Below are 25850 nucleotides of genomic sequence, written 5' to 3'. Positions count from 1 at the left end.
AAACATCAAACCATCCAAAACTGTTTACGTGAAATATTCTATTCTTTATAGTCTCTTATACAGTAAGTCTGTTATCTTGAGCCATGACATAGAGATGAGGTGTTGAAAGAAAATGAATATAGACATGAGAAAACAACTGGAGACTCGTACTCGGCCTTTTCGGGCTCTGGAGGAGGTTCTTCTACAGGTACAGGTTCAGGAGGTTTCTGGCTCGCTTCAGCCTCTTCTGGTGGCTGTAATGAAACAAAAACAACAAAACAGTGACAAAAACTCTAACCTTCCCTTTTTACTATGTCTTCTTTTTTTTAACATATACTGTAAAAGATGTGATCTTTTTCTTGCCTTAATTTATGGGAGAAAAGTGTAAATCTAAAACTGAATCACTAACCACAACGAAACTGGATTGATAACAACCCTGTAAATTAGCTAATATTTACATAAATGATTCAACAGAAGTGCAAAAACTCACTATTTTTCTTTTCGTTATGGGAGTCCCTTCAGGAGTTGGAGGTTCAACAGGTGCCTCGACCCCCATATCTCCAAGTCCACCTGGAGCATCAATACCTGGTATCCTCCCACCCTCTTTTTCCTGGGTATCCTCCTCCTCCTCCTCCCCACTCCCAGTCTCTCCAGTGTCCGTCACACCTCCAGTGTCTTGTTCCTCCCCTGTCCTCGGCTCCCCTGGCCCATCACCATGTACGTCATCCTGGGTGGGATCTGGCATGCTTGCTAGAATCTCAGTCACAGTGATATTTTTAGCTCCCTCTACTAAGCCACCTCCAAACAGCGTTTGCCAGATTATCATAAAGAAGCCTTTGCACACATTGTAAATGAAGTGTAGTATACTCATAAGGATGGTCCAGAAAAAAGTGGACAAAGCCACCACAATCTCCTTGAGGGTCATCTTTCTCACTCTGCGATATTGTCTGCGAAGGTTACGGAAGGTGAAAATGCTGAAGAAGCTAAACATGCTGTTTATGAAATCTGCAAAAGCAGAACTTGATTCAGGATGCACCTCTTCTCCATTACTGTCCTCATCACCTCCTCCATTCGCTCCCCCTCCTGGTCCTCCCTCACCTCCACCTTCATCTCCTTCGTCGTCTTCTTCCCCCTTTTCCTCTTCTTCCTGCTCTGAGATTTGTGAAGCTATATTCATCTCAAAGATGGTGTCCTCGCAGAAATTGACAAACATCTCCATCTTCTCTGATTCACCGCCCTCATTGACAACATCAAAGATAAACTGTCGCTTGGACTCTCTGACCTGGGGCATCTCCCACTGTCTGCGGTTGACTTCACTGATTTCAAAGTAGATACGCTCAATCTTTCTACTGGCACCCATTATTTCAATGCGGCCCAGGAAGGGACGGAAGTAGTTCAGCACACTCTCTGCTTGTCCTAGGAAGTTCTGTAGCCTGGTGTCATGGGGGACGTGCTCAGACAGGTTGGTGAGCAGCACTGCAATATTGAAGCCGATGTCCTTGGCAGGTTCTTGGAAGCGATTGGAAAACTCCTCATAGTTGATCATGTCATTTTCATCTGCTTCAGAGCAGGACAAAAGAAACTGGATCTCAGAAGGGGAGTACTGTTTCTGACTGTCCATGGCCTTCTGGAAGTCCTTCTTGGAGATGAGCCCTCGAGGATCTGTGACGTAATCACGGAAAGCATCTGAAGCCACAATGTCTTTTAGTTTGAGGAACATGTCAAAGAACTTGAGGATCATCTCCACATTGCTGGAGGACTCCACCAACATGTCCACCATCTGGCGGGCAATTGTACCATTCACCACATTTCCTGAATAATACAAAGTCACATTTAAACAACAGTTTAAAAAGGACAAGAGATAAAAATGGTTGAAAACTAAAAAAGAGGAAAAAAACTCTTTTACCCTCTAACAGTGAGAGCAACATAACAACCATGTCTTTCTGTAGGTCAAGCAGCTCCTTCAGCAGACCAATTTGGCTGGAATCCTATGACCATAAAAAGATGCACAAAAACTTACAGTAATGACAATAGATTCATATCATTTTTAAATATATGGGGTTCATGTAGATTTATAGAGATGCAGTGATCATTGGTGATGTAGAAAACACAAGTGAAAAGTGTCAACAGTCCACAGTTATCACACAGAATTATTTTAACATATAGTAATACTTGTTATATGAGGTGTACGTTTAAGATACCATGTGTTCAGTACACTCACATTCACAACAAAGAGGGTGCTGCAAAAAGAAGTTAAGTAACCAACCCCTCATGCTCAAAGAATTTGTCAAAACATAGGCAAAAAAAGCGGTCCAGGATAAATGTAAACTTAACCAATCTCCTCCAACTTTATGTAAATTCTGGTTTCAACACGTCTGTTGTAAAATGTAAACACAAGTTTAGTGTCAGCTGTTCCTACAGTGTGTGAATACTGATTAAAACTGAATGTCAGTGAGCATTAGATTTAATAGTTGAAGCTTTTGTGACACAGCACCAACGTGTCGGCATGTAGCAATCTATCAATAAAGGTTCGATCTATACCACTGATGTCCCTACCTGTACAGTGAATAAGTCTAAAGGTTTTCATACATCACCTGTTATTTCAGTATTCATTTTCACTTCATCCAGAGAAACAAGAACTAATTTGTAAAATCAGCCAATATAGTGTTTGGATTGACTTAAAATTACTGTCTGCAAGAGCATACATAGAAGTGGCGTTAGTGACCTTATAAGTGCTAGATCTTACATGTAGTATGCGATCACACAAAGCATTTTACATTTACATCCAGACTGTACCCATTCAAATTTGGTGTCTGCTTAGTCTGGCCACAAATATACTTCTTCCCGCTTGTTAAACTTTGGCTTCAAATGCTTGCCGCTGCTGACATGTAAATGTATTTTTGAATTATTCTGTGAAAGAGCTATTTTATAATTTCAGGGAGATTATATCCAATGTGATAGATTAAAAAAAAGAAACAAATGTTATAAAATACATTTAAAACTTTATATCTCAAACAACATTTTTTGTTGAATACTTTTAATAAAATGTCCACAGTGAAAAAATATCTATATGGTAGAGCCTGAGCAACTAAGGATACTAAGGAACTAAACTCTCAAAAATCGAAACATGGACTGACTTTGTTTTCCCTGTATGGTTTGTATTTGGACATATCACATAATTAAATAGCCTCATCATAAACATGTCATGAATTGCAGTCACAATAATAGAATTTCAGTCTGAAGATGAAGGTAATTCCGTGAAATAAATGCTAACATATCACATACACTAATATTATGTTGATGCTCAAATAGTGTTATAGCCAAAGCAACACAGAAGGCACAAAGACACACCACAAATAAAAAGCATTTTCCTTCAGGTTAATTATTAGTGAATGAAAATGGCAACAGAAGTGTAACCCCTGTTAAACACAGAGTGGGTGTCACATTAAAATGTATATTCCAACACAAAATAATTTCATATTAAAATGTATACTCCCAACAGTGGAGGTTAAATGTCAATCCCTTTCTCAGGAAGTTTTGTAGTCACCTGCTTCTTTGTTATAAATCCATTCATTCAGAAAAGTCTGTATAAAAACATGTTTGTTATTAATTGTAATATTCTTGATTTTATGTGTTAAGAAAAAGTGACATTGAGCTGATAGTGATCCATTTTGTAACTTTGTGATCATACCTTCATCCAAGCATTCACTCAGGATCTGTTTTGTGTGTTTTTTTGAATGATATCGTCATTTTGATTTGACATGTGCACATAGATTATACACTTATTTGTTGTGCTTTGCAGTTTAATGTATAACTACAGAAATATAGAAAACATTATTTTCCTATTTTTGTCTGATTTGTGAGACAATTAAATGTTTACCTGCTTTTTAAAAAATGGTGAACTCCTTAAAACGCCATTAAATATACTATTGGTAAAACAAGGGAGGTCATTTTGAAAAAAATGAAAACAACAACAAAAAAGGACTAGCTTCGTGGAAAAAATAATTCACAAAATATATTAAAACAGATCTTAGGTGTGGTGACCTGCGACATGGATACAAATTTAATTTAAATTTTAAGTGTTTTTCCACTGTTGCAAAAAAATTTCACTTAATGCAAAAATAATCCTTATGTAGTTATTCCAAAAGACAGCTTTTAAAACTTTTAATAAGACAAATATTATAAATATATACAAATATATAAAAATCATCATAATAATAAAATATAAATATTATACTTCTGGAGTTTGTATTTGATCAAATTACTTGGAAAAGCTTTGTATTGGTCGAAAAAAGACATGGGATAGTGTTGTAGCTGCACGATAACTCAAGGTGCTGAAGTATCTGCCCTTTAAAGGTATACTATGCAGGATTTGGTGGTTGGCGTTTCTAAACACAGCGGTCAAAGTTGGCCCCTCTTCCCTGGATCAATGAGCGAGTGAGAGAGAGAGCAGTGGTGGTTGAGCGAGCTAGACAGTGAATGAAGAAAGCGATAAATATAACATAAATAAAAAAACTACCAAAAGGTTGAGGCCCGGAAACATCCCGAGCACAGCAAAATAATAACAAAATAAGAAAATACAGTCAAAGGGTAGGGTCTCTGCAGATACATTCACCACCTCACACTTCTAGTAGGTCATCAGTAATGACTGAGAAGCATTACTTTTGTGTGAGGCTATACATTGTTTTGTTTTTTTTTTAGGAAAATCCTGCATTGTATACCTTTAAAACTCTAACTCACCTTCTACCCTGTGCTAATTTTTGTTTGGAAAGAGATTAATCTCAGCATAAAACATAACAAGCACTCACTGAGTCATATGCAAACATTTCCCCCAATTTAAGCAATTTCAAATTCAGTATCGATACTTCTTTTTTAAAAGCAGGTGAACGTAAAACAACCTGATAAGGGAAACCAACATTGCATAAATAACAAACTAGTAAACACAATATCACATCAATAGATAAATAAAATGGATACATACTTTACCCTGCATTGAACATGTGGAAGACAGTTTAAATAATCAATAAATTATTCAGTTTTGAACAATTAAAAACATTTTCAAATACTCTTGTGCATGACAAATATTTTCTTTCTTTCTACAGTGAGACATTAACGTTTGGGCTAGTATATTCTTTCACTATAACAATTATTTGATTCAAACACCAGTTCATCACATATTGTTCATACTGCACTATTAAAGTTTTCATTTTGGAATTACACATTTAAAATATCTCCTGTTCACTGGTGTACCATAATATCTCAAATATTATGATTGTGAAACTGATAATTGTGGGAATATCAGGTTAAGAAGGAAGGAGCAAAATAATTTTGTGTTAGGTCCATCATATATGTTAGTCATATACTGGATGTATATGTGTGTATATGTCTTAGCTGAGGACTTAAGGAGGAAGTATGGCTCGTCTCTAAATTGTAATGATTGTATATATGATTGATGTATGATTAAAGGGTTATGCATGCAAAATACAGGTATGTGCTAATAATAAAGGTATGCCATTAGCCTCTGTCATCTACAGAGGACTACTGCACTGAATAGAGTGAAAAAGTCCTGAGATTTCCTTGAAAGTATTTCAACCGTTCATTTGTAGCACTAAAGCAATCAATGTGATTCCACACTTTCATGTGCATTTTGCACTTTCATATTTAATCACATTTTCATAAAATTCACAAACAGTAAACAGTATAGAACTGGATGGAAAACCTATTTAATAAATTGTATTACTATGACTTGTCATGGCGGGAAAAGCACAGGTGTTATAGTAACATTAATGATGGCTCTGTATATTCAAGTGTCTCAGTCAGCCATGACAGTTTGACAGTGAGCCTGCATGCACAATACCAGGACCCTGAAACTGAAGCAGATACATGAATTCAGCCATTATTGATTTTTTCTATTTTTCACTTGTGCTTTTCCTACTGTGACATGCAAAAAAGATCTATATTCAGAATTAATGTGAATGTGTGGTATCACTTTAAAAAACAGTCATACAGATAAATGGTGGAAATACTTTTAGAACCAAGAAATCCAAATTGACTTTGCTCTCTACATGTAATTTTCAGGCAGTAGAGTAATGTATACAGTGTTTACTGGCCACATATTAAACAAAAGTTTACAAGCAGGTCTACTATTGGGCTTGTGACAACATAGATTTTTTTCCATGCACATGTAAAGAGCTGTTGTTTGGTCTATACTGATGGATGTTAAATGTTGATTTTGTGACCTTCCACTAACAGAATGCACCTTAACTCTTCATGACAATTACAGCAAGCCAAAACAGAAAATGCTGTTTCATCTCATGTTAACATTCTACTTCGGGGGTACCACCTGGCTCTCAAGAACATCATGCCTTTCATGTCTACCATTGATTTCTATCATGGCCTCTGAAAATAAAGTATGCCCTGAGATGAAAAGTTGTATAACTGGTTTACTCTGTCCATATTGATCATTAATTATAGGTCAGGGAGCTCAGCCCAAGAACACATGCAGTATGTGCGTACCTGTGCCAGCTTCATCATCATGTGGGCAAAGACATGAAGGAACCCAACAATAGCGTCCCACAGCCTGCTGTGGGCCAGGGACTGCTGGTTGCCTGTGCAGGGGCCCTGAGGAGAGAGGCTGCCAGTTACACACATGAACAAAAAAATCAGATCATGTAAAGGCCTCATGTTTGATTTGATTGTTTACCTGAATGTATTCAGTCAGACTGTTGAAAATCTGTTTTGCCACTGTCATGGCTTTGGAGAAATTCTTCTTGCCTGGTTCATCGATGATGTCTTTGCCGGAGTAATACCAGTAGAAATCACTGATAGACTCCTTGACAGGAAAAAATAGGTGTGAGCAGAGTATTCCTATACCATAAAAATATGTTTGTGTAAAAAAATATTTTTCATCAGGATAAAGGGATTTTTTCCTTATTATTCATTTTAAAATACTGCAGACAAGGTACTTACTGTGTCCTGATCATCTGACTTTCTTGATTATCTGAGCTACCAAATAAAGTCTTTTGGGACTAAAAATCAATGATTGAAGGCAAAGTTGTACAGCAAACCCAACCAGCCACATGTTCAATAGCACATACAGTTACCCATCTAGTTTCGCACCAATATTACTCACATTATGGACTTTCAAACTTTATATTTGAATCTTTACCTGCAGTCGGAGGAGGTAATCTACTGTACAGATGATGATGTTGATGGTAGTTGTGCTGCCTGTCTGCGTCCGCAAGTAGTTCTGAAAATCTGCAGCAAAACAGAGATAATTTTAGTTAAATAACATTTGCAATGCGATGAAGTGTATAATTTGGTTTGAATTAAAATTGACTCTCATTGGAACTATGAATCATTCTCACCATTATTGTGACCCTCGCAAAGCAATTGCAAGAAACGGAAGAGGTCACAGGTAAACTCATCGTCTGCCATGACTTTCTCATCTAAAGAAAATAAAACAAATCAAAGCTTTAAATTACATCCTAAAATCAGGTTGACATCATACTACACACAACTGTAAAAAGCTTTCTGGTACTACTGAAACATTTTAAAGCAGTGTGATGACAGTAAAATAAAGATTAATTTCTTAACTTACCATCTTCCTCAATGGATTTCAGTATCAGACACAATAACCACCTCTGATCAAGTGTTTTGTTTTTTTTTAAATAAAAATTAAAGAATGAGTCACACTAAATAGTATAAATAGGACTTGATAAATGAAATAGTAATGACTGTGCAATGGTCTGACACACAATCAAATGTCAAACAACATACAGGAGGCATCACATGCATTCAGTTAATGTAAAAACAAGTTGCAGGGACAAATGAACACAGTAACATATCAGACATACATTCATATGAACAACACGTAAATACGCAGATAATCATAATGTATTGTTATACAGACAGTATTAAAGTTAAAACATTGGAGTACTCAGTGGTGAACTGGTCATCTAGAGTTTTACTGGTGTGCTGATTTGACATGTTTTACTTTTTAAAGTATGTATAAACATTTTAAAAAGGGAGTAAATAAAGGGAAAAGCAGGATTTTTTAAGTGTGTTCTTAATCTCATATATACAGTAAACTCACAGAGGCATTTTAAATTTTCTATAAAAACATTCTACTGTATATGTCCAATATTAATTCATTTCTTTGTTGCCATTTTAAATCCCAGTCCACCACTGGACACACACACACACACACACACACACACACACACAGACACAGAATCATGCAACACATCACAACATCAAGTTTGCTATTATACACAAGAGTTAAATGTCAGAGAGATTTGGGCATTGTCCATCAAAATACTAAAGGGAATCCAGTGCATGATATAATATATTTGAGAGAGGGACTGCACATTCTTTAGTCATACATCAAAATTACAGTTTAAGAAGAGTTCAGCTAATGATTTCCAACAGAAGTGCACTTGGATGTGCCATGAGACTGTTTAATTCTTAAAATTTAAGAAATTAAATTCAAGAGTTGATATACTCAAATTTATCAGATTATTCTTTGTGTTGAAACAGTAATAAAAATAATTTTCTGATTTGGGTGTGCCAACTCTTAGTTATTAGTTAGTTATTAAAGGTAGAGTCAGTCATTCCGGAGAAAGATTGTTGATATTTGAACTAAACACCCAAACAAATACACCCCTCCCTTCGTCCTCCTTCAGAAGCTCCGCCCCCAAAGTTCACGGACGCGCATTGCCAAGACAACGACCAAAAGAGAAATATAGCGGAATCCAGAGCGATGTGTCAGCTGTAGCGTCACATCTGTTCTTCTCACACTTTATCACGAGCGGAAAAAAAATAAAATCATCTCATATGAGCACAACAGTCCATCCATACCCTCCGCCTGTCTGCGGCCTCCCCACTTCTCACTCGACCTGCGTTCAGCATCCACAGAAGCAGCCGTCTGTCAGCTGCAGCTCCTGGAGAGCTGAGAGGACAGCAGCTGGACAAACTGCCTTCACCAGGCTGACTGTCAGCAGAAATTTACTGAACCAAAATAGTTTGCATGTTGGCTCCACGGGAAGAAATCAACAGTGTTTGTATTTATTGATTAATTGATTCGGTCAATAAGTTCAAAACACATATACAGCGGGATAATTGTGTGATTTAAACAGCTGCCTGCTCAGATTACACTTCACTAAATGTGACAGAAACAGACTTGCAGCGTAAAAAAACACAGGGTGAAAATTTCCTGGATTCAGTGTGGATTGATACATTTAATAAAATGGAAGCATATCTGTTCAGTGAGAAAACGCTTCCTATGTGAATTGGCCACGGCCTCTCTCTCTCTAGTTCACCAGCCCTCTGCCACCATTCAACGGATGCTTGAGACGGGAGACTGTCGTGTCCTCACACAGACAGCTGCTCTGATGACCTCCCCGTCCTGTGCATGAGCATGAATCGCTGACTCTACCTTTAAGATTGACTGAACAATCTCTGTAACCATATTTCAAAATAAGAACAGCCTCACTACAAATGACATGACCGAAAATGTGCAAGAAGTTATTAAGGTTTTCAAATGATAAAGTCCATCACTGTTCATGACAAATGTTTCACCCACAGCTTTAGTACGAAGTTTTATAAGCAGAGAGGACCAGATTCCATCCATTGCCTTTTGAAATGACTAGGAAATGTGAGGAGTGTTGCAAGCTATGAACATGAAAGATGGACAGAGGCATCCAATCCTCTCTTGGTGGAATTTTAGTGTTAGAAATAGAAGAGAGAGCAAGAGGGGCAGGGGAGAGAACGAGGAATCAGAGAACAGAGAGGCAGATGGACAGAAACATGATTTACCCCGATCTAGGTTCAAGTCTGAGGACCATGAAAGGAGGGACAAGGGAGAGGTGGCAGTGATCGTGGGGAAGGGAGAGAGGATCAGTGTGTTGACAACAGTAGAGGACTAAGAGATGAGGAGGGGGAGATTAACAACATTCCATGGCAAATTCATTCAGGTAGAATTTCAAATGAACTTCCAGAATTAGATGACAAAAGTTGTCAAAACAGTAGGTGAAGAACAATCAACAAGTCAAACTACCAGACATACTAAGAAACAAAACATTGAACTAACTAAGTTAAATTTAAAATACTAAAATTGAACCATTTAACAGTTATCCTAGTGTTAATAATATTTTAGGTTAGGAAACTAATCATTCAATTAAATTAAATTTTGTACAGTAAATGGCACAGATGGAAAACATTTAGAGGAAGATGAATTAATAGATGCTCAGAATGTCTTTTTTTATTAATTCATGGCTTGTTTTGACTGATTTCACTGATTCTATGTTAATGATGATGAGGCAAATATATGGAATATAATGGAATATGATGTTGCTCAGCATATATGTATATATGTAATTGTCTCTAAATCTACAATCCAAAAAATGTACTTACATTACTTACCGTTACGTTTGTTTTGGACACATACAATACTCAAGTCAAGTGAAGACACGCAGATTTATTGATTTATTTTGGTATGCTTGTGCTGGGCACAAAATCTTATGTGAAAAAATGATTAACATTGTTTTTTATAGGTCATCATTACAGATGCAAAATGGTTGCATGAGGCTATATAGACTTAGCAGTGTTATGTACTGGAGCGCTCTTGTCATTGTATGTGCTGATGAGTTGAAAACTGATGTACAATGAATGACTATAAATGTGAGTAATTGATTTATCATTTCTGAAGACCTTTCATATGTGTTGCAAATATGGCATATGAGGAATAGCAAAAGCAGTGTATATTCATTTTTTTACTCAGACAAAATGTGCACCATCTACACTTGTAATGTGTAATGTGATGGGTGAGGTAGATTCAACACTGTAATCTGCACCTTTAAACAATGCAGATAATATTACATAAGGGTTTATTAGCTCTGAGAAAGTGATGCTGAAGAAAAGAGTATGGAGACTTACTAGTGCCCTCCTCTGTAACCATGCCCAGACCCTCTGCCTTGTTCTGCCTCTCAAAAGCATTCAGATCCAGGACACTGTGGAGAACATGAACCCATATTTAGATCTAATCTGAACATTGTCCAAATGAAAACATCTAAACTTTTCAAAGGTTTGTTAAAAAAATGTGACTGAAAACTGACCAGCATGTTTGCATCAATGTTTGCACACTCAAAAAGAAACCGACGTCCTTTTTATCCTTCAAGTACTCCAACATTTTCTGCCAAAGGAAAAAAAGGGGGTAACCATATAAAGAGTGATCCTTTTGGCATAAAGTACATAATCTAAAGGGTTTGTTTTCAGAGGACATACCTGCTGAACCTCACTGTTTCCACCATTAAGAATAGAGATACCCAACTTGAGGGTTGTAGACACCATTGGGCCAGTGTCGCCTACAGGGAAAAAGCACATTCAAAAAGTTTTCAAGGGGAAAAACTCCATCATAGTGCAGGCAGGTTTACATGCTGAAAGTGTTGACAGAAGATAAGGAGCAAAAACTACCTTTGCAGGCACTGATCATTTGCAGGACCATCTCTGCCGTACCACGATTATGAAGTCTAGACTGCTGGTACAGGAGTCTCTGTTTCTCCATTTCTTTTTCCTGTGGCAGACACCAATATTAGTACTTGCCACTGTTATATTTCACACAGAGAATTTAAATAGACAGAATGGACATTTTCAGGTCAGATATCTGATTAAACATTCAGTGGCAGTCTTCAATACGCCAGGTGTTTAAATAAAAATACAAAGTCCATTCTATCCATTTATATTCATGATTGCAATTCACATTCACTCTCCTTTCACTCAAGTCCCTACACGTTTCACCTTATTACTGTCTAATCAACTTACCAGTCTTTAATCAAATGGTCCATAACTGTAACAATATGTATCATTAATGATTATATATTAATGAGATCAATATCACATCTTTTTGATTCATATAAAAATGTTATATCACATTCAATCATTGTTAAAGGGGACCTATTATGCTATTTTCCAGCTCTATATTTTTAATATGGGACTCCACTAGTGTAGCTTTGCATGATTCACAGTTCAAAAAAATCCTTATTTATCTTATACTGGCCCTTTATGCTGCCCGTCAGTTCAGCCTCCGTCTGAAACAAGTCGCTTTAGCTCCTGCTCATCCGCCCCTCTCCCGATGAGCCCGCTCTGTTCTGATTGGTTTGCTTCAAGAAGCTGCATCACAGCAGGAAACACAAAAAAAACTATTGTGGCAGGATTTCAATTCTTTTTTTCCTTCCATAATCCAAATGTCAACTTCTCAAATCCATCCGTACATGTTCGAGCCCAAATCCGATCCGGAATATGATAGTGGATAGCAATCTGCAGCAACAAAGACTACAGTAGGATGTCTCTGTTTGGTAAATATTATGCTCATTACCTGCTTATTGTGTGGCATAACAGTGTAAGTTACATGTGGGAAATAACAAAGGTAACATAGCCAGTAAAATGTTATTCTGCCGTCGCCAAACGACGATGTAGTATCTCCCCGCACGGTGCAGTGTGTGCTGTGCCTGGAGCAAATGACCATATACAGAAAGCTGTCACGAGTTGATGTCAGCTCGTCTCGAAAGTAGAAAAAAATGTTGGAAACTGAACGTTCAGAGCAGTCTGAGGCCTGAGTTTTCTGGTCACAGGGATGACTTTTACATATGCTTACCTAATTATTTGAAACTTTGGCCATGTTTAATATGAAGATCCAACATTGTAACATCATATATATATATATGACAGAAAATAAGGAAAAGCATAATAGATCCCCTTTAATTTCTTTTCTGTACAGTAATACTAATTTTACAGAATTTACATTATGAGGTGTTACTGTCCACTGACTCTTGCACACATTCTTTCATCCCACTTTATTAGTCATGGAGTTGGTACACTACTTCTTCACGTTTGCTGGCTGGAGCAAGCGTTAGACTACAGGAAACAACCTCAATGGCTTCACATTGCAGCTATACAGCTTATAGCTTTTGTCCAAACTGTCTTGTCTTGCAGAGCTGCTGCAGTAAAGACAGTCTGGACAAAAGCTGCAGTCCCTCTGTATCAGAGATATTTCTTTGCCATTTCATAGTAGTGTGAATTTGCTGGAAGAAATGGTTTGAAATATTCAAGCAAAACAGAAAAATGAAAACATTGCTCTGTCTCTACATGGCCTTTAATCTCTATTTGTGCTAATGCACCATTTTGTGTTTATTGTATACAGCCAACTGGGAATGAAACACCATTTATAGAAAGAAAATGGCAATTAAATGAATATCTCTGAATTCAGAGGACAAACTGACATTCCTCTGTTCAACCACATCACAAATCAACTTGTAGCATCCCCCGTCCTCACCCTTAACACCACCCACCCTCCCCCGCTTCCCTCCCTCCCACCCAAAACCACCCCCCCACCCACATATGCCTGACCATGGTTTACCCACTATGTGTTGTGCAGTTGGACCTCAAACTTACCCTGCAGTCCCTGACTATCTAATGAAACCTGATTATGAACTATGCACTATATGGGGTATGTGAATTAACTATTAAAACCATGACTATGTGTATGAATATATAGCTTTTAAAATTGCATGTTCTACACTGGCTTTCACTGTAGTCTGTCAGTAAGCTATGTGAGTGGGGAAAGGGACACTGATTAGTAGCATTCACTTAGTAAAGACTGGTGTTATGAAGGTGAGAGGGATTACATGGAGGGATGGCGAAAGAGACAGAGAGAGAGAGACAAATGGGACAGCTATATAAACTGGGAGGAATGACATCACTAGTTTGTGTTAAATCACATTCATAATCATTTCCAGTAGAGATTTGAATTTGCCTTAAATAACACTTCCAATATCTTCTGCAGGCCTTTCAGCATGTCCGACTCCCCAGTTTGATATAAGCAAAAGGCATTTGAAGGCATTTTTGAATTTATAAATATTTTTTAGTTGTTTAAAGCAACAATACATTTTGACAAAGCACAAAAAGTGTTTCTGGTCTAACCAACAAAATTCTAACTGGGGTCTTTAATAGTTCATCTCCAGTTGCTCCTAACAGTAAAGCCAGCCCTATAAGTATATCAATGAGTACAGTGTCTGAGACTCATAAACTTGAGACAAGGAATGTAGTAAAGGCCTACACAGTGGCAGCTGGTGTTGTCTTTCAAAGTAAGCCATAAAGTATATAAAAAGCCTCGTACACTCCCTTTCTATGAGCTGTACAGAGTAAAACTAGAGGCTAGTTTGGAATGGAAGTACCTCCTGTAATGGACGGTGTAATAGGCTGTATGCTTACTCATTGATTTTCAAAACTTCACCCAAATTGGTTTATACTGTCCATCAAGCTGAACTGATAATTGATATATGTATATACTGTATATATACACCATTAGTATGATTATTATTATTATTGTTGTTAAATTTACATTAGTTATATGTAATTTAATAAGACCCAATCCAGATTTAAGGAATAATAATAGAGAACAATATGTTTTTGTCCTTGGAGTTATAGTGTAATTTGAAAATTTGAGGGTACATATAATAGGCAGTAAAAAACATCTGGGTTGGGGCTTTGTCATATTTCCAAATAGAGCAACATCACAATGAATGAAGCACAACATACAAACAGACAGAAGACACAGAGGACATACAGAACAGACAGAGGTAATTAGACATAGCGAAGACAGAGAGAGAAATATGGTTGTGAAGTAATGTTCCGATGATGAGGTCACTCAATGCGTTGAGAGCTACCGCTCCACTGTGTTCCTGGTCCCCAGCCCCCTGGCCGCCCATTACCAGTTCTGACTGTCGCACCTCAAAGGACATCTCATCCTCAGCATTTTCCACCATTTCCTCTCCCCCTTCTTCTTCCTCACCAATATGGCAACTCTAAAAAAACGCAGAGGACAAGAAAAGAAGAAACATGAGCATTTCATATCATATTTGGCACCACTTCAAACCTCATATCCAAAACCTTCTGCAAGGACTCACCTTTGCCATAATATCTGCATATGCCATATAAAGATGATCTGTGTCAAGTTTACTGTAACGGGGACCAAAGAAGACAATTGGTGAACTAGGAATAACATTTCATGCATTTCGTTGTTACTGTAAAAGTGAGGATTTATCAAACCTCTTTTCTGTTAGAGCAGTACGACTGAAATGCAGAATAAGCTGGTGGAGAGGATCTGGCTTAGTTTCTTTCTCCTCCTCTTCATCTCCTTCCTCTTGCTCCATGGCTTTCTGCAATACATACAGAGAGGGAGGATGAGTAACAGTACAGAAAAGGTACTTCCCTGATGAAAATAAGATGTTAGATGACACTCACGGACAAGTCATCTATCATCCTGTCCTCAAATGAGTAACCCTCAGTGTAAAGCCAGTTGCGTTTGTATCCCTCAAGGAACATGTTTGAAGCTCTGTGCCTGCAATATTGTTAAAAACAAAACAAAAAAACAGCTTGTCTTAGCATTTTTGTACATCTGGTATAGTTATTTTGCGAACAGTCTTGACACAGATTTAGCTTTCTCACCGTGGAATGTTGTAAAGTGGTGTCATCCTAAAGCAAGCGACCACAGCCCTGCGTCTCTGCTTGGACAACAGTTTGTGCCACACCATCTTCTTGGATTTAAACGGGTGCTCTGTCTGTATAAAAGAAAGTGGACAGTTCCAATCATAACTCTTTATGTACAGAAGGAAAACCTTTAAAACACTTTTAAGCCATTGTTGTTAATATTAAACTTATTTCCCTCCAACATTTGCAGCAAATGAGTCTATATTTTGAGTATTTTGAACTCTTGGGCACTAACTTGTAGTTAAACTTTCAGGAAGTTTTTAGCTTCTGATTTGCTGTTTTGATTTGCTGTTAGACCCAAATAATTACTAGTATTTCTCTATAAAATGGTAGGTACTTATTGCTGTATTTTTAGTGAGCTTGTGCAGCATGTTCTTACTTTTCTTTCACATACCTGCTACATATACCCCTTACAACAAACTCAAAAATATTTATTCATCATTTTTACATACACACAAATAGTACAATGTTCATTCAAATAATATTTATGCAATTATTCCATTAGAATCTTATTTTTCATTCCTTAAACTTTATGCTGGAGAAACAGCCTGCAATTACTAAAGTGAGTGTCTTGCTTATAAGTTCAAGTGAGGATATTTGCTCACCACTTCAAGGTGGTAAAGGACGGCAGAAACCTCCTGCACTCTCTTAACAACTTTTACTGGTGCGTCAGCATCTTCGGCCTTGCCTGCCATTATCTTGTACAGGGCCATCTGCCAGCGCATGGATGGATTGTCCACCTTTCCACGGCACAGGGACACAAAACTTTATGAAATGTATCTGGACTGATTATCTATCATCAAAATCCAATTCCTAGGACATAAATACTATAGGGTTGGTCTATCAGAATGGAATAATACCTTTCCCTGAAGATGAAGGTTGTTCTGAAGGAACTCTCTTACTTCTTCATCAGTGTCTCTCTGTAAGGTAAATAAAAAAACTTTTATCAATCAGTCCTGTGGAGAATGGTTTGGGTTGTTCATTTTTGGTCACTGTACAACAGTATTTTACAAATCAGACAACAACTGTTTACCGTAATCTATTTCATTAGTCAGAAAAACATTACCAAAGAGTATCTGATCTTGGCCAAGTTGATTAGCTCCTGATCGGCGGGAGAGCACATGTTGAGGCCTATGGGGAGCATCTTTTTCAAGGCAGCCACAATAAGTGAAGTCTGCACAGAGTAACGATCTCCCCGTCTCTTCTTCTTGGTACGTTCGGTATCTGAGCCGCCACCCTGAGAAAAGGGACAATGAACCAAAAAGCATTCACAGTATCTCATAAAATGCCAGAGTTAACACTGCTCTGTATCAAATACATTGCAGCCCTGATTTTATGCATGACAGTTACTTTCATAGATATAAGCCCTTATTACTAATTATCCATCTATCCCATAATGCCAGGAATAACTGAAACACCACTATAGAAAAAAAATGCAACTGACTCTATGTACAGTATATCCATCACACAAAGAAAATATAAAATAAGTTTGTCAACATGTTCAGTGTTCATTACAATTCTTGACAAACCTGATTGCTTGTGTTGCTCCTACTGATCACATATTTTCCTTTTGTATACCATCCTACCTTTTAGTGATGATTCAGCAATACACAGTGCTGTAAGCTGTTATTACGTAATAACAGCAGATCTCTCCATGTAGAAATATCCACCTACTTTCACTAAGGGACTCTTATTAAACATGTTACTGTCACAACATGTAAATGAAAAGAAAGTGCCTGAATTTGAAATTCCTGTGATTTCCCAAATACAAAAATATCATTATTTCTCTGAGCTCAGACTGGTAAGTAGAGGGTATAGTGAAAATGTGGGGGCAAAGTGGGGATATAACTGGCTTTGGGAACGGGAAGCTGGAAGGAGTGGGTCTTATAAGGAACTAAATCCGTGAAATTGCTTTTACAAAACATGCGACAGAAAACATATCCCATTCAAGTGACAACCAATTCAGCATTCACGAACAAGATGAATAATCGAAACAATCTCATATGTTTTTCTCTACTTGTTGATTACATTTTGTAACAACAGCAGCCCCTGGTGAAAGATTAAGATGTTAGATGATGTTACAGAACAAAACTCTTGAAATTAAAAGTTTAATTGAAGTTAGATGTGTTAGTTGCAGGCTGTTAAAAGCACACATCTAAAGCAAACTAGGATTTGTCCCTGTGCTCGCCTCCTGCACTCCTGTCCTGTTTCTGTATAATTCAGGTCTTCTGTTATCTGATCTTTCTGGAGTCTCCCTAGATGTGAAAATTTATGCTTACAATATATAAATTATTCTAAATAATTAGAAGCATCTAATATGGTCTACTGAACTTCAGAACATTAAGAAGTCTGTTTTATGGTGTTGAAGACTCTTATCTTGCCTTGTGAAAACAATGTATTTTATAGACTGTAAAATACATTGTAAGTCTGTTCAATAATTGCCTGGAACCAGACAAAGTCACATTAGATTCACACATACATCGAGTCTGACATGGAAAAACAGACAGAAGAGGCCAGTTACTGCCTCTAACTCTAATCTTATCATCAGAGGTGTTTGTTGGGGTGTCATTGCCAGACGGACGTGTATAATTAACTCAACCCCAGATGCCCTACACCCCCACTATCAGTGCGAGAGGTACTGACTCAGCGCATCAGCCACTTCCTCAATTCAGTGCCAGATGCAAGTGTGTTATGGATGACTAGTTTAGAGGAAACAGGGTGAAAAGCATTTTGGGGAATAATTTAGATAAGTGTGAATTAATGTATTGGTTAAATCCATGGTCATTTTGAGCACATTTTAAAGTGAGAACCCAACAATTATCTCCAGAAACCCGCTTCAGTGATGTTAAGCATCAAGTCATGTGTTAGTGGGTTTGGATTCTAGGGAGTGTAAAGGAAACTAAACCATGATGTGGCATGGCATTTCCAGTGAGGAGAGAAGAAAGAGCACAGAGAAGACTAACATCATCCCCTAGTGGCACAAAGCTGCATTACAAAACGCTACAGATCAACCAACCTTCAAGGAAAAGAAACAAAAGACATACTAGAAGACTCCAACTCAACTATGATCAAAAAAGGGCAAACTCAGTGACAGGATGATGGCACTGTGCTCTCACTGCCACCTTGGGCTTGGTGTAAAGTCCAGTGCCATGAGCCCAACGCTACAGCTGAGTACTTTCATCAAGCGCCTCCAGACTCCCCCCCTCACACACTGGCAGGACTGGGGGTGGCCCGCAGATGGGGCCTGCCCAATTGTCCAGTGATCCTTTATGAGAACAGTGTAAGTGTCTTTCCATAGTGCATATTCATCACAGTTTGTCGATGTGTATAATTTTTTCTTATGTGTAGTTTTGCACTAGATTAAGGCACTTGAATTGGTGTTTTTCTGTGTAAGACACGGAGTGTTCTGATCTAAGACTGTGGGTCAGTTCACAAGTGCAGAGACGTGTACATCAGCATATAGCAATACTAATGACAGTGTAAGTGGATCCACACTCCATCTGTTGCTCCTTTGAAGAAACGTCTGGCTAGGATTTTCATATTCTATTAATATAAATAACATAATATATTTATAGCAATGACAAATTCTCAACTGAGTTTTGTTCCACTCATACTAGACTGCAAAGTATTCATGACTAAGTAGATACAGCTGTGTGTACAGAAAAAATATTTGTCACTGGCACTGAATTAGCTGTGTCAGATCATGTCTCTCTGAGTGGAATGTGCATGTCTTTGTATATGTTTGCACAAGTGTGTAACTTGTGTATGTGTCAGAGTGTATGTGGATCATTTATGCCAGTGTGCTGGGGAGGTTGATGAAAAGCTCCCCCAAAGTGAGGTGCCATGCGGTCAGCACAGCGGTCGTGCAGGAACAAAGTCTAACCTCTGAGTCCCCGCCCTGGAAACCCAGCCGCAACCAAAAGAAGAGGACAAGGGACAGCCAAAAAGAGAATATAGTTAACAAAACTGCTATCGCTCTCAAATTGCGAATTAAAATCAAACCTCCAACAATTACAGCAGGCTTAGTTATGTTAAGCCCAATAAACCCAAACAAAATGAACTCATGACATATAATGAAGGTACAGAGAAAAGAACATGTATAGTTCTTACACAATATGCCAGCAATATGAGCCTAAAGGTTTTTGACTATACCAGCTGCACCGCAGCACTGACTCTGCCTTTCATCAACTCACCTTGCTCATTTTGCTCTTGCTGTCAGCGGTGAGGAATGACATGTTATTGATCTCATTCATCACCACAAAGTTCTGTTCCTCTCGCTTGAAGTTCTACAGTAGAGAGAAAAGAATAAATGATGCAGTAAATGATAGGTTGCTACAAATGGCTGCATTCAAAGGCCAAATACACATACTCACATGAGATTTGGACCAGAATATGAAGACCTCTCCAACCATTCGGAAGAGCTCCTCAGCATCTGGGTCTGGGCATGTCAGCCACCTCGCCCTGCAGCCAAACAAATTACTTAAAGGCTCCCCAAAGACAAAACAAGTTTGGCTAATGAACAATGTAAACTATGAAAAGATAACTGCATTATGTTGCAATTCTGACAGTACCAGGCAGGGTCCACAGTTCAAAATTCAAGACACATTGGTGTTTGTAACTTTATTGTACCTGTTGTTGTCCACATAGCGAATGAGGAGAGGGTAGAGGGCATACAAGTCTCTGCAGAGGACGGCAAACTCATCACGTATAGTGCCGTCCTCCTCATCACCCTCTGATTTCCCCTCCATCCGCAGATGGTCCTCTTCAGCCACCACCTTTGAAGTGCGCTTCTTCAGCTTCTCCATTGTTGGGATAAAGTGGGATTTGAGCATTTCTGGTTTTGCCCTGCTCACGATAGGCTGTGAGAACACTAGGAGAGAAAACAACTGGTGTCATCTCACTTGTACAAAAAAACTTCTTGGGCGTACACTGTGTTAATATAATTGAAAACACTGCTCACCAGCCAACCTCTTCATCCAAGAGGCCTCATCTATACCCAAGTTGTTGACTACAATTTTCATGATACTGCCCAGCAGCTGATTAAGATGTTCTGAGGTGACTTCAGTGCAGAGTCGGCCCTCCATCTCAGGGGAGTTCTCATGTCCTCTCTCCCACCAGCGAGGCAGGTAGTTACATAGCATAGGCAAAGTGATTTCAATCACATGAGGCATCTCAGTATAGCGAGCCCCTGACTCTGCCAAGTCCCCAATGTCCTTTAGCAGAGCATCCAGCTCTGGAATATCTGGACATAATTCCTGGACCTCATTGGGAAGACCCAAGACTTTGGCATTCATGATAGAAGGGGTGAAAGAAACAAAATTCAGGACAATGACTTTGTAATACAGAAAATAAATCTAAGGAGAGGGTAACACACTCACTGGCTCTCTCCCTGGGTGTCTTTGTGGTGTAGACAGAGAAAGCGTTGAACTCATTTAGATGAGGCTCTAAATAAGCCACAGGCATAGCTGCTGCAAGGTGAGCCAAACACTCTCCAAGAGCTGGTCTCTGTCTGTAAATGTAAAAGCAATACCAAAAAAGTCTGCTCAGAATCAACTTCTGAATTACTATACAGATTCTAAAGAATGGAGATCTAAAGTTACCTCTCAACATGTGGATTCTTGACAGTCCCTAGTGAGTAGATGCTACACATAATGCGATAGCATGACATCTGTAGATCATCCACTGTGTACAAGCAACAGAGTAATGTTAGGATAAATCAATAAACACACATCATGTAAAATCAGAAGTAGTAGTGATATGAAAGCACTCACGGATGACATCATCTCCAAACTGGTGCTGAGCGATGTGATCAAACAAGGAGGTAAGCACTGGCAGCAGGGCAATGGTTGTGTAGTTAATGTTCTGGGACACACCTTTCACTTGCTTTAAAGGAAAGAAGCCGTGTTCAGCAGATTAATTAGCAACAGTCAGGCCAAGTCAAATATCGCGTACTTCTATTACCTGATTCCCTTTGGATACTTTGCCCAGTTTGAGGTTCTCTACCATCTTCTCTATGTCATCAGCAGCACTCTCAAAGAATGACCGCAGCCCTGCTTTCACAATCTCAGGGCCTGACTTCATTACTGTCCTAATAAAGCCAATAAGAAAGATTATAATGAAAAACAAAAACAAAACAAACAAAAAATCTCCAACAGGACCACGGCGAACTATATTCATCTTAATGGCACTATGCATCTTGTGAGAAAATTAAAAATACTAAACCTTGCATCCAGTGATCGTGCCAGAATGTGAAGACAGTTAACAATTCCTGAAGCATCCGTTCCTGCACATAAAAATACAGTTCTGTATCACCACATATTTAATGCTCATGTCTAGTAGCTGTACAATAAGACCATCTGCACTTGCTCTAACCTGCGTGACTGAAAAATACATACAGGAAACATAGAAAAGAGTGAAAACCTTCAGAAAGATGAGGAGAAACTGACAGCTTACCAAAGAGAGAAACTCTGTGTCTCACCAGAGCAGACATTTTACAGAAGATACTATGGTGAGAAGGGAGAGAAAAGGAAGGAAAGGAAAATGCAAGAAAAAATTGATACAAAAAAGTGGGGGGAAAGTGATTTATGAAAACAATACATGACATAACATCTGTGCGCATTGTATATATAGGAGAAAGATCACCTTGCAATCATCTCCTTCTCCTTATTGGAAGAATGGCCACCACTACCCAGAACTTTTGCAGGTGTCGACAAGAAGTAGAGGCAGTGGTTTTTGAAATACTGGTTGATTAGAGGCATCAGGATCTGGAAGAAGTGGAGTTCTTACACTTAGTACAGTAATGAAGACAAGTTGGGTCTTCAAAATTTTGACCACTTTAGGTTTAAACAATAGTCTTACCTTGGCAAAAAATTTGATTTCCTGCTCATGAGGAGACTTTTCCACTCGTCCACTGCTTACCACAGCCTCTGCAAAACATATCCCAAAGCATGATAGCATCGCAATGAACTTGTACAAAAAAAACTACTAAGTTAAACTAATACAATTCTATCACATGTTACATAATTTGTTCTCCATCTTTGCCCCACAGTACCAAGATGAGCGATAAACTCCTGGGCAATTTCCATCCATTTCAACAGCTTCTGCAGGAAACCATACGCAAATCTCTTCTCGATGGAGGAAATGTCTGACTCCATATCTTTCAGGCCCCTGAAGTGAAACAGAGTTTAAGTCACTGTTATGAGAATTGCATAACTACATGCATCAGCTCATTTTGATTGCTTTCAACTTGATCAGCGTAAAGGTATCACAATTAAAATATTAAACAGATGTTGTAAAACAAATTTTAATAATAAAAAGCAAATACAATACACTGCTGAATATTCTATTTAAATGATCTGCTGCATTATTACCTTGTGACAGCATATCCATTAAGCTGCAGGAATTTGAGCAGCTCATAAGCCTTCTCTCTATCTCGTGCCTTTTCTTTGGCTGTCAGGGTGTCATAGGGCACCAGAAGAGGATGTGTTCCACCTCCTACACAAAACAGAGGCACAATCAAAACTCTTGAAGAAAATGGACAAAAGCCAAATCTCTCATTTTCCAAATGTCTAGTTTCCTTTATCTAAAAAATATCTCACCTTTGGATTGCAGCTCCAACTTTTTCTTCCGTCCCCAGGTGTTATGGTAATTTTCTGCCAGTTGCTCTGCCATAGACTGTGAACAGAAAACACTATATTAATATTTATCAGATGCTAAGATAACAGCACAGAAGGTTCAAAGATATACTGCCATACCTGCAGGTCTCTTGAAAGAGCCATGTGTGAGATGTCAATAGGCTGCGGACTATAACCATGACTTGGGTCGTAGGTTGCCTAGAACAGGAAGAGTTATCATGATGTACAATAAATAATATTACTCTGATGACATCATTAAGTATCAGTGCATTTATCCAACTGCTCTATACCTGAGCAGTCTGTGAGATTTTTCGTGATACTGCCTTCTTCTTTTCTGACTCTTCTTCCTCTCTAGCTTTATCTAAGTTCCACTCCCATGCAAGCATGGCTTTGATTGACTCTTTGATTGGCCAGCGGTAGATCTCTTTGTCCTGTAAGAAGGAAAGTCAGTGTGTTCAGAGGCAGAGACAGATTAAGTAAAAGTACAGAAACATTTAACGCACTTACCTTCTCTGAGAAAGTTTTGTATGGTCTGAGCATCGGATGAGTTTTTGCATTTTCATCCAGCACCTCGCCATATGACCAGTTATTCTGGATCTGAAACATACATGCAAATACATTATATGTATTACAGCTGTCATTCATGCATACTTTTTTATTTGCAGTTGGTCTGTATCCATTTGGAATTATAACTCCTATGCTTTCCAGCTAATGATGTAAAGCTGTTGTACAGATCAAACTAATCCAAAACATTGCCCCTGAATTAGCTGAAGAATGGTATTTGATTATTCAAAGTAATTACAGTAAGTGAAAACAAAAGTTCTACCTTTTCAAAAGCCCATTTATCATGTGTATATTCAGCATATTTGTTGATAAAGGGATCCAGTCTCTCAGGGATGATAGTGCTGTGGTTGGAGAAAGATTCAGTACATTTAGCATCAATTAAGTTACAGAGAGATATAATGACAAAACAGAAAAATCCTCTCACTTTGTAGTCTCTACTGGTTTAGGATCAAAGTTTCCCTCTGCATCTACTGATGCTTTTTTCTCTGTTTTGGAGGAGTAGCTGGCGTCAACGTAGTCTGGAGGAATGGCCCCAGCAATGGCGCAGATGCATGGCATTGAAATTTTGAAAATCTCAGCATCAAATTTCTGAAATCACAATAAAATACATATTGCAATATGCTCACACACTATCTATTTTATTAAAAAGAAATGTCTTGTATTTCAGCAGCTCCACCTTATGTGCAAGGGACTCAAAGATCCCCCAAAACAGTTTTCGGGTCAGATGCAGCTCCTCTTCTGATGCAAGTCCAAAGTTGGCCCAGCCATTAGGGAGGCAATAATACTTCCAACAACGCTCATAGTGATTGGTCAAAAGCTGCAGACCACAAAAAAATAAAAGTGCAAGTGAAAAATTAATAGCAGAGGAACATCAGAGGGGTAATCATGTTTTGAACAGTTTAAAAACCGTTAAAATGTCCTCATACCTTCAGAGGCATTTTGGCGTACTCATTAAGAATGGGCACATCAAACACCAGTCGTCGTAGCAGATGCTGAAGCATGGATGGGCGTAGATGTCTGGAAGAAAGAAAAATAATGATAACTTTGAACTATAAACCTGGCAGTATTAAATGACATGAAAAGTCTGTCATGAGGTTAAACTCACTTGCACAAGGCCATGAGGCACTCTTCAATGATGTCTCTTTGGGCCTTTGTGAAGGCTCGTCCACGAGATAGCCGATAGATTGTGTGCAACATGGAGTCAATCATTATGGCTCGGTGGTCACTGCCAGCAAAGAGTGGGGCACACTTGGTGATGAGTGGCAACACAGCAGAACACAGGTAACGGTTCAAAGCAAGGGCCATCTCTGTGGTGCTGAAAGCAGCCTGTTGGACAGAAATTCTAAGTTAAGTGCAGTTACAGGATTGTTTTTCTCCCCAAGGACCACAGAAGACTGTATATTTGTGAACAGCATGAGTCTCACCGTGTCAAGAGAGGCAGCGGCCCTCATGTCAGGCAGAAAGCCCACCTCCAGCACATGGAGCAGGAAATCTTGGTGGTCAATACCATACACTCTGTCTAGGAACAGCACCATGGGAGCCTTGTGATCTGGCACAAAACTAGCTGACATCTTTGGTTCTATGATGCTATTGTCTACATATGACACAAGAAAAAACAGTGACAAAGATTAAGCAATACAGTCATGTAGCCTTATTTAATCATTTATGAGAACACTGATGGCAGAAGAAGCTTTGGTTTCCTGAGTGGTTACCTTTTCCAAAACAAGGAATCTGAACAGGAAGGCTGATGACTCCCACCAGATCCTCAATAGGGACCAGAGACCTCAGGATGGCCCTGATCCTCAAAGCCTCACCCTTTCCAGCCTGGATTAACTGCAGGAGACAAGAGCTTGGTTTATCTATGAAGATATTTTCAACTAGATTTCCTTTTCCTTATTTCTTTCTTAACAGGTTTGATAAGTTCAGTATTGTCACTGATAAACAGCTTACATGCATCTCTGGGGCACAGCGTCCCAGCAGGTCAATAAGGGCAGAGTAGAAGGACATGATGGCATTTCCCAGGTGCACCTTGTTCTCTTCATGCTGCTCCTCTCCTCCAAACCTACCAGGAAAAAAGATAGTGGTTTAGGACTGGAGGAGATTATGCACTGTTTGGCGCCTCATCGA

At 38.6% G+C, this 25850-nt stretch overlaps 1 protein-coding gene across 1 annotated transcript in view; it reads right to left on the bottom strand.

Moving 5' to 3' along the window:
* LOC121909650 (ryanodine receptor 1-like) overlaps positions 1 to 25850 on the bottom strand; it is a 51877-nt gene that overhangs the window by 5013 nt on the left and 21014 nt on the right. The window contains exons 48-92 of the mRNA XM_042430187.1: positions 25674 to 25785; positions 25436 to 25556; positions 25148 to 25317; positions 24829 to 25049; positions 24650 to 24740; positions 24400 to 24540; positions 24148 to 24311; positions 23986 to 24064; positions 23667 to 23756; positions 23450 to 23590; positions 23280 to 23357; positions 23124 to 23199; positions 22896 to 23019; positions 22577 to 22692; positions 22384 to 22451; positions 22168 to 22289; positions 21979 to 22028; positions 21748 to 21808; positions 21487 to 21613; positions 21297 to 21408; positions 21126 to 21207; positions 20904 to 21034; positions 20486 to 20806; positions 20155 to 20395; positions 19899 to 19986; positions 19719 to 19811; positions 16592 to 16762; positions 16386 to 16445; positions 16131 to 16265; positions 15484 to 15596; positions 15280 to 15376; positions 15085 to 15194; positions 14943 to 14994; positions 14766 to 14840; positions 11452 to 11551; positions 11263 to 11342; positions 11094 to 11170; positions 10915 to 10988; positions 7347 to 7427; positions 7148 to 7236; positions 6683 to 6811; positions 6496 to 6600; positions 1886 to 1967; positions 470 to 1791; positions 151 to 233 (exon numbers count right to left, since the gene is read on the bottom strand). Coding sequence (XP_042286121.1) covers positions 151 to 233; positions 470 to 1791; positions 1886 to 1967; positions 6496 to 6600; positions 6683 to 6811; positions 7148 to 7236; positions 7347 to 7427; positions 10915 to 10988; positions 11094 to 11170; positions 11263 to 11342; positions 11452 to 11551; positions 14766 to 14840; positions 14943 to 14994; positions 15085 to 15194; positions 15280 to 15376; positions 15484 to 15596; positions 16131 to 16265; positions 16386 to 16445; positions 16592 to 16762; positions 19719 to 19811; positions 19899 to 19986; positions 20155 to 20395; positions 20486 to 20806; positions 20904 to 21034; positions 21126 to 21207; positions 21297 to 21408; positions 21487 to 21613; positions 21748 to 21808; positions 21979 to 22028; positions 22168 to 22289; positions 22384 to 22451; positions 22577 to 22692; positions 22896 to 23019; positions 23124 to 23199; positions 23280 to 23357; positions 23450 to 23590; positions 23667 to 23756; positions 23986 to 24064; positions 24148 to 24311; positions 24400 to 24540; positions 24650 to 24740; positions 24829 to 25049; positions 25148 to 25317; positions 25436 to 25556; positions 25674 to 25785 — 6255 coding nt within the window. The remainder of the gene's footprint in view (positions 1 to 150; positions 234 to 469; positions 1792 to 1885; positions 1968 to 6495; positions 6601 to 6682; positions 6812 to 7147; positions 7237 to 7346; positions 7428 to 10914; positions 10989 to 11093; positions 11171 to 11262; positions 11343 to 11451; positions 11552 to 14765; positions 14841 to 14942; positions 14995 to 15084; positions 15195 to 15279; positions 15377 to 15483; positions 15597 to 16130; positions 16266 to 16385; positions 16446 to 16591; positions 16763 to 19718; positions 19812 to 19898; positions 19987 to 20154; positions 20396 to 20485; positions 20807 to 20903; positions 21035 to 21125; positions 21208 to 21296; positions 21409 to 21486; positions 21614 to 21747; positions 21809 to 21978; positions 22029 to 22167; positions 22290 to 22383; positions 22452 to 22576; positions 22693 to 22895; positions 23020 to 23123; positions 23200 to 23279; positions 23358 to 23449; positions 23591 to 23666; positions 23757 to 23985; positions 24065 to 24147; positions 24312 to 24399; positions 24541 to 24649; positions 24741 to 24828; positions 25050 to 25147; positions 25318 to 25435; positions 25557 to 25673; positions 25786 to 25850) is intronic.

Source organism: Thunnus maccoyii, chromosome 13 (genome assembly GCF_910596095.1).
Source record: "Thunnus maccoyii chromosome 13, fThuMac1.1, whole genome shotgun sequence".
NCBI lineage: Eukaryota > Metazoa > Chordata > Actinopteri > Scombriformes > Scombridae > Thunnus > Thunnus maccoyii.
Note: the sequence above shows the minus strand (reverse complement) of the source record. Positions and strands in the feature narration are given on the sequence as shown.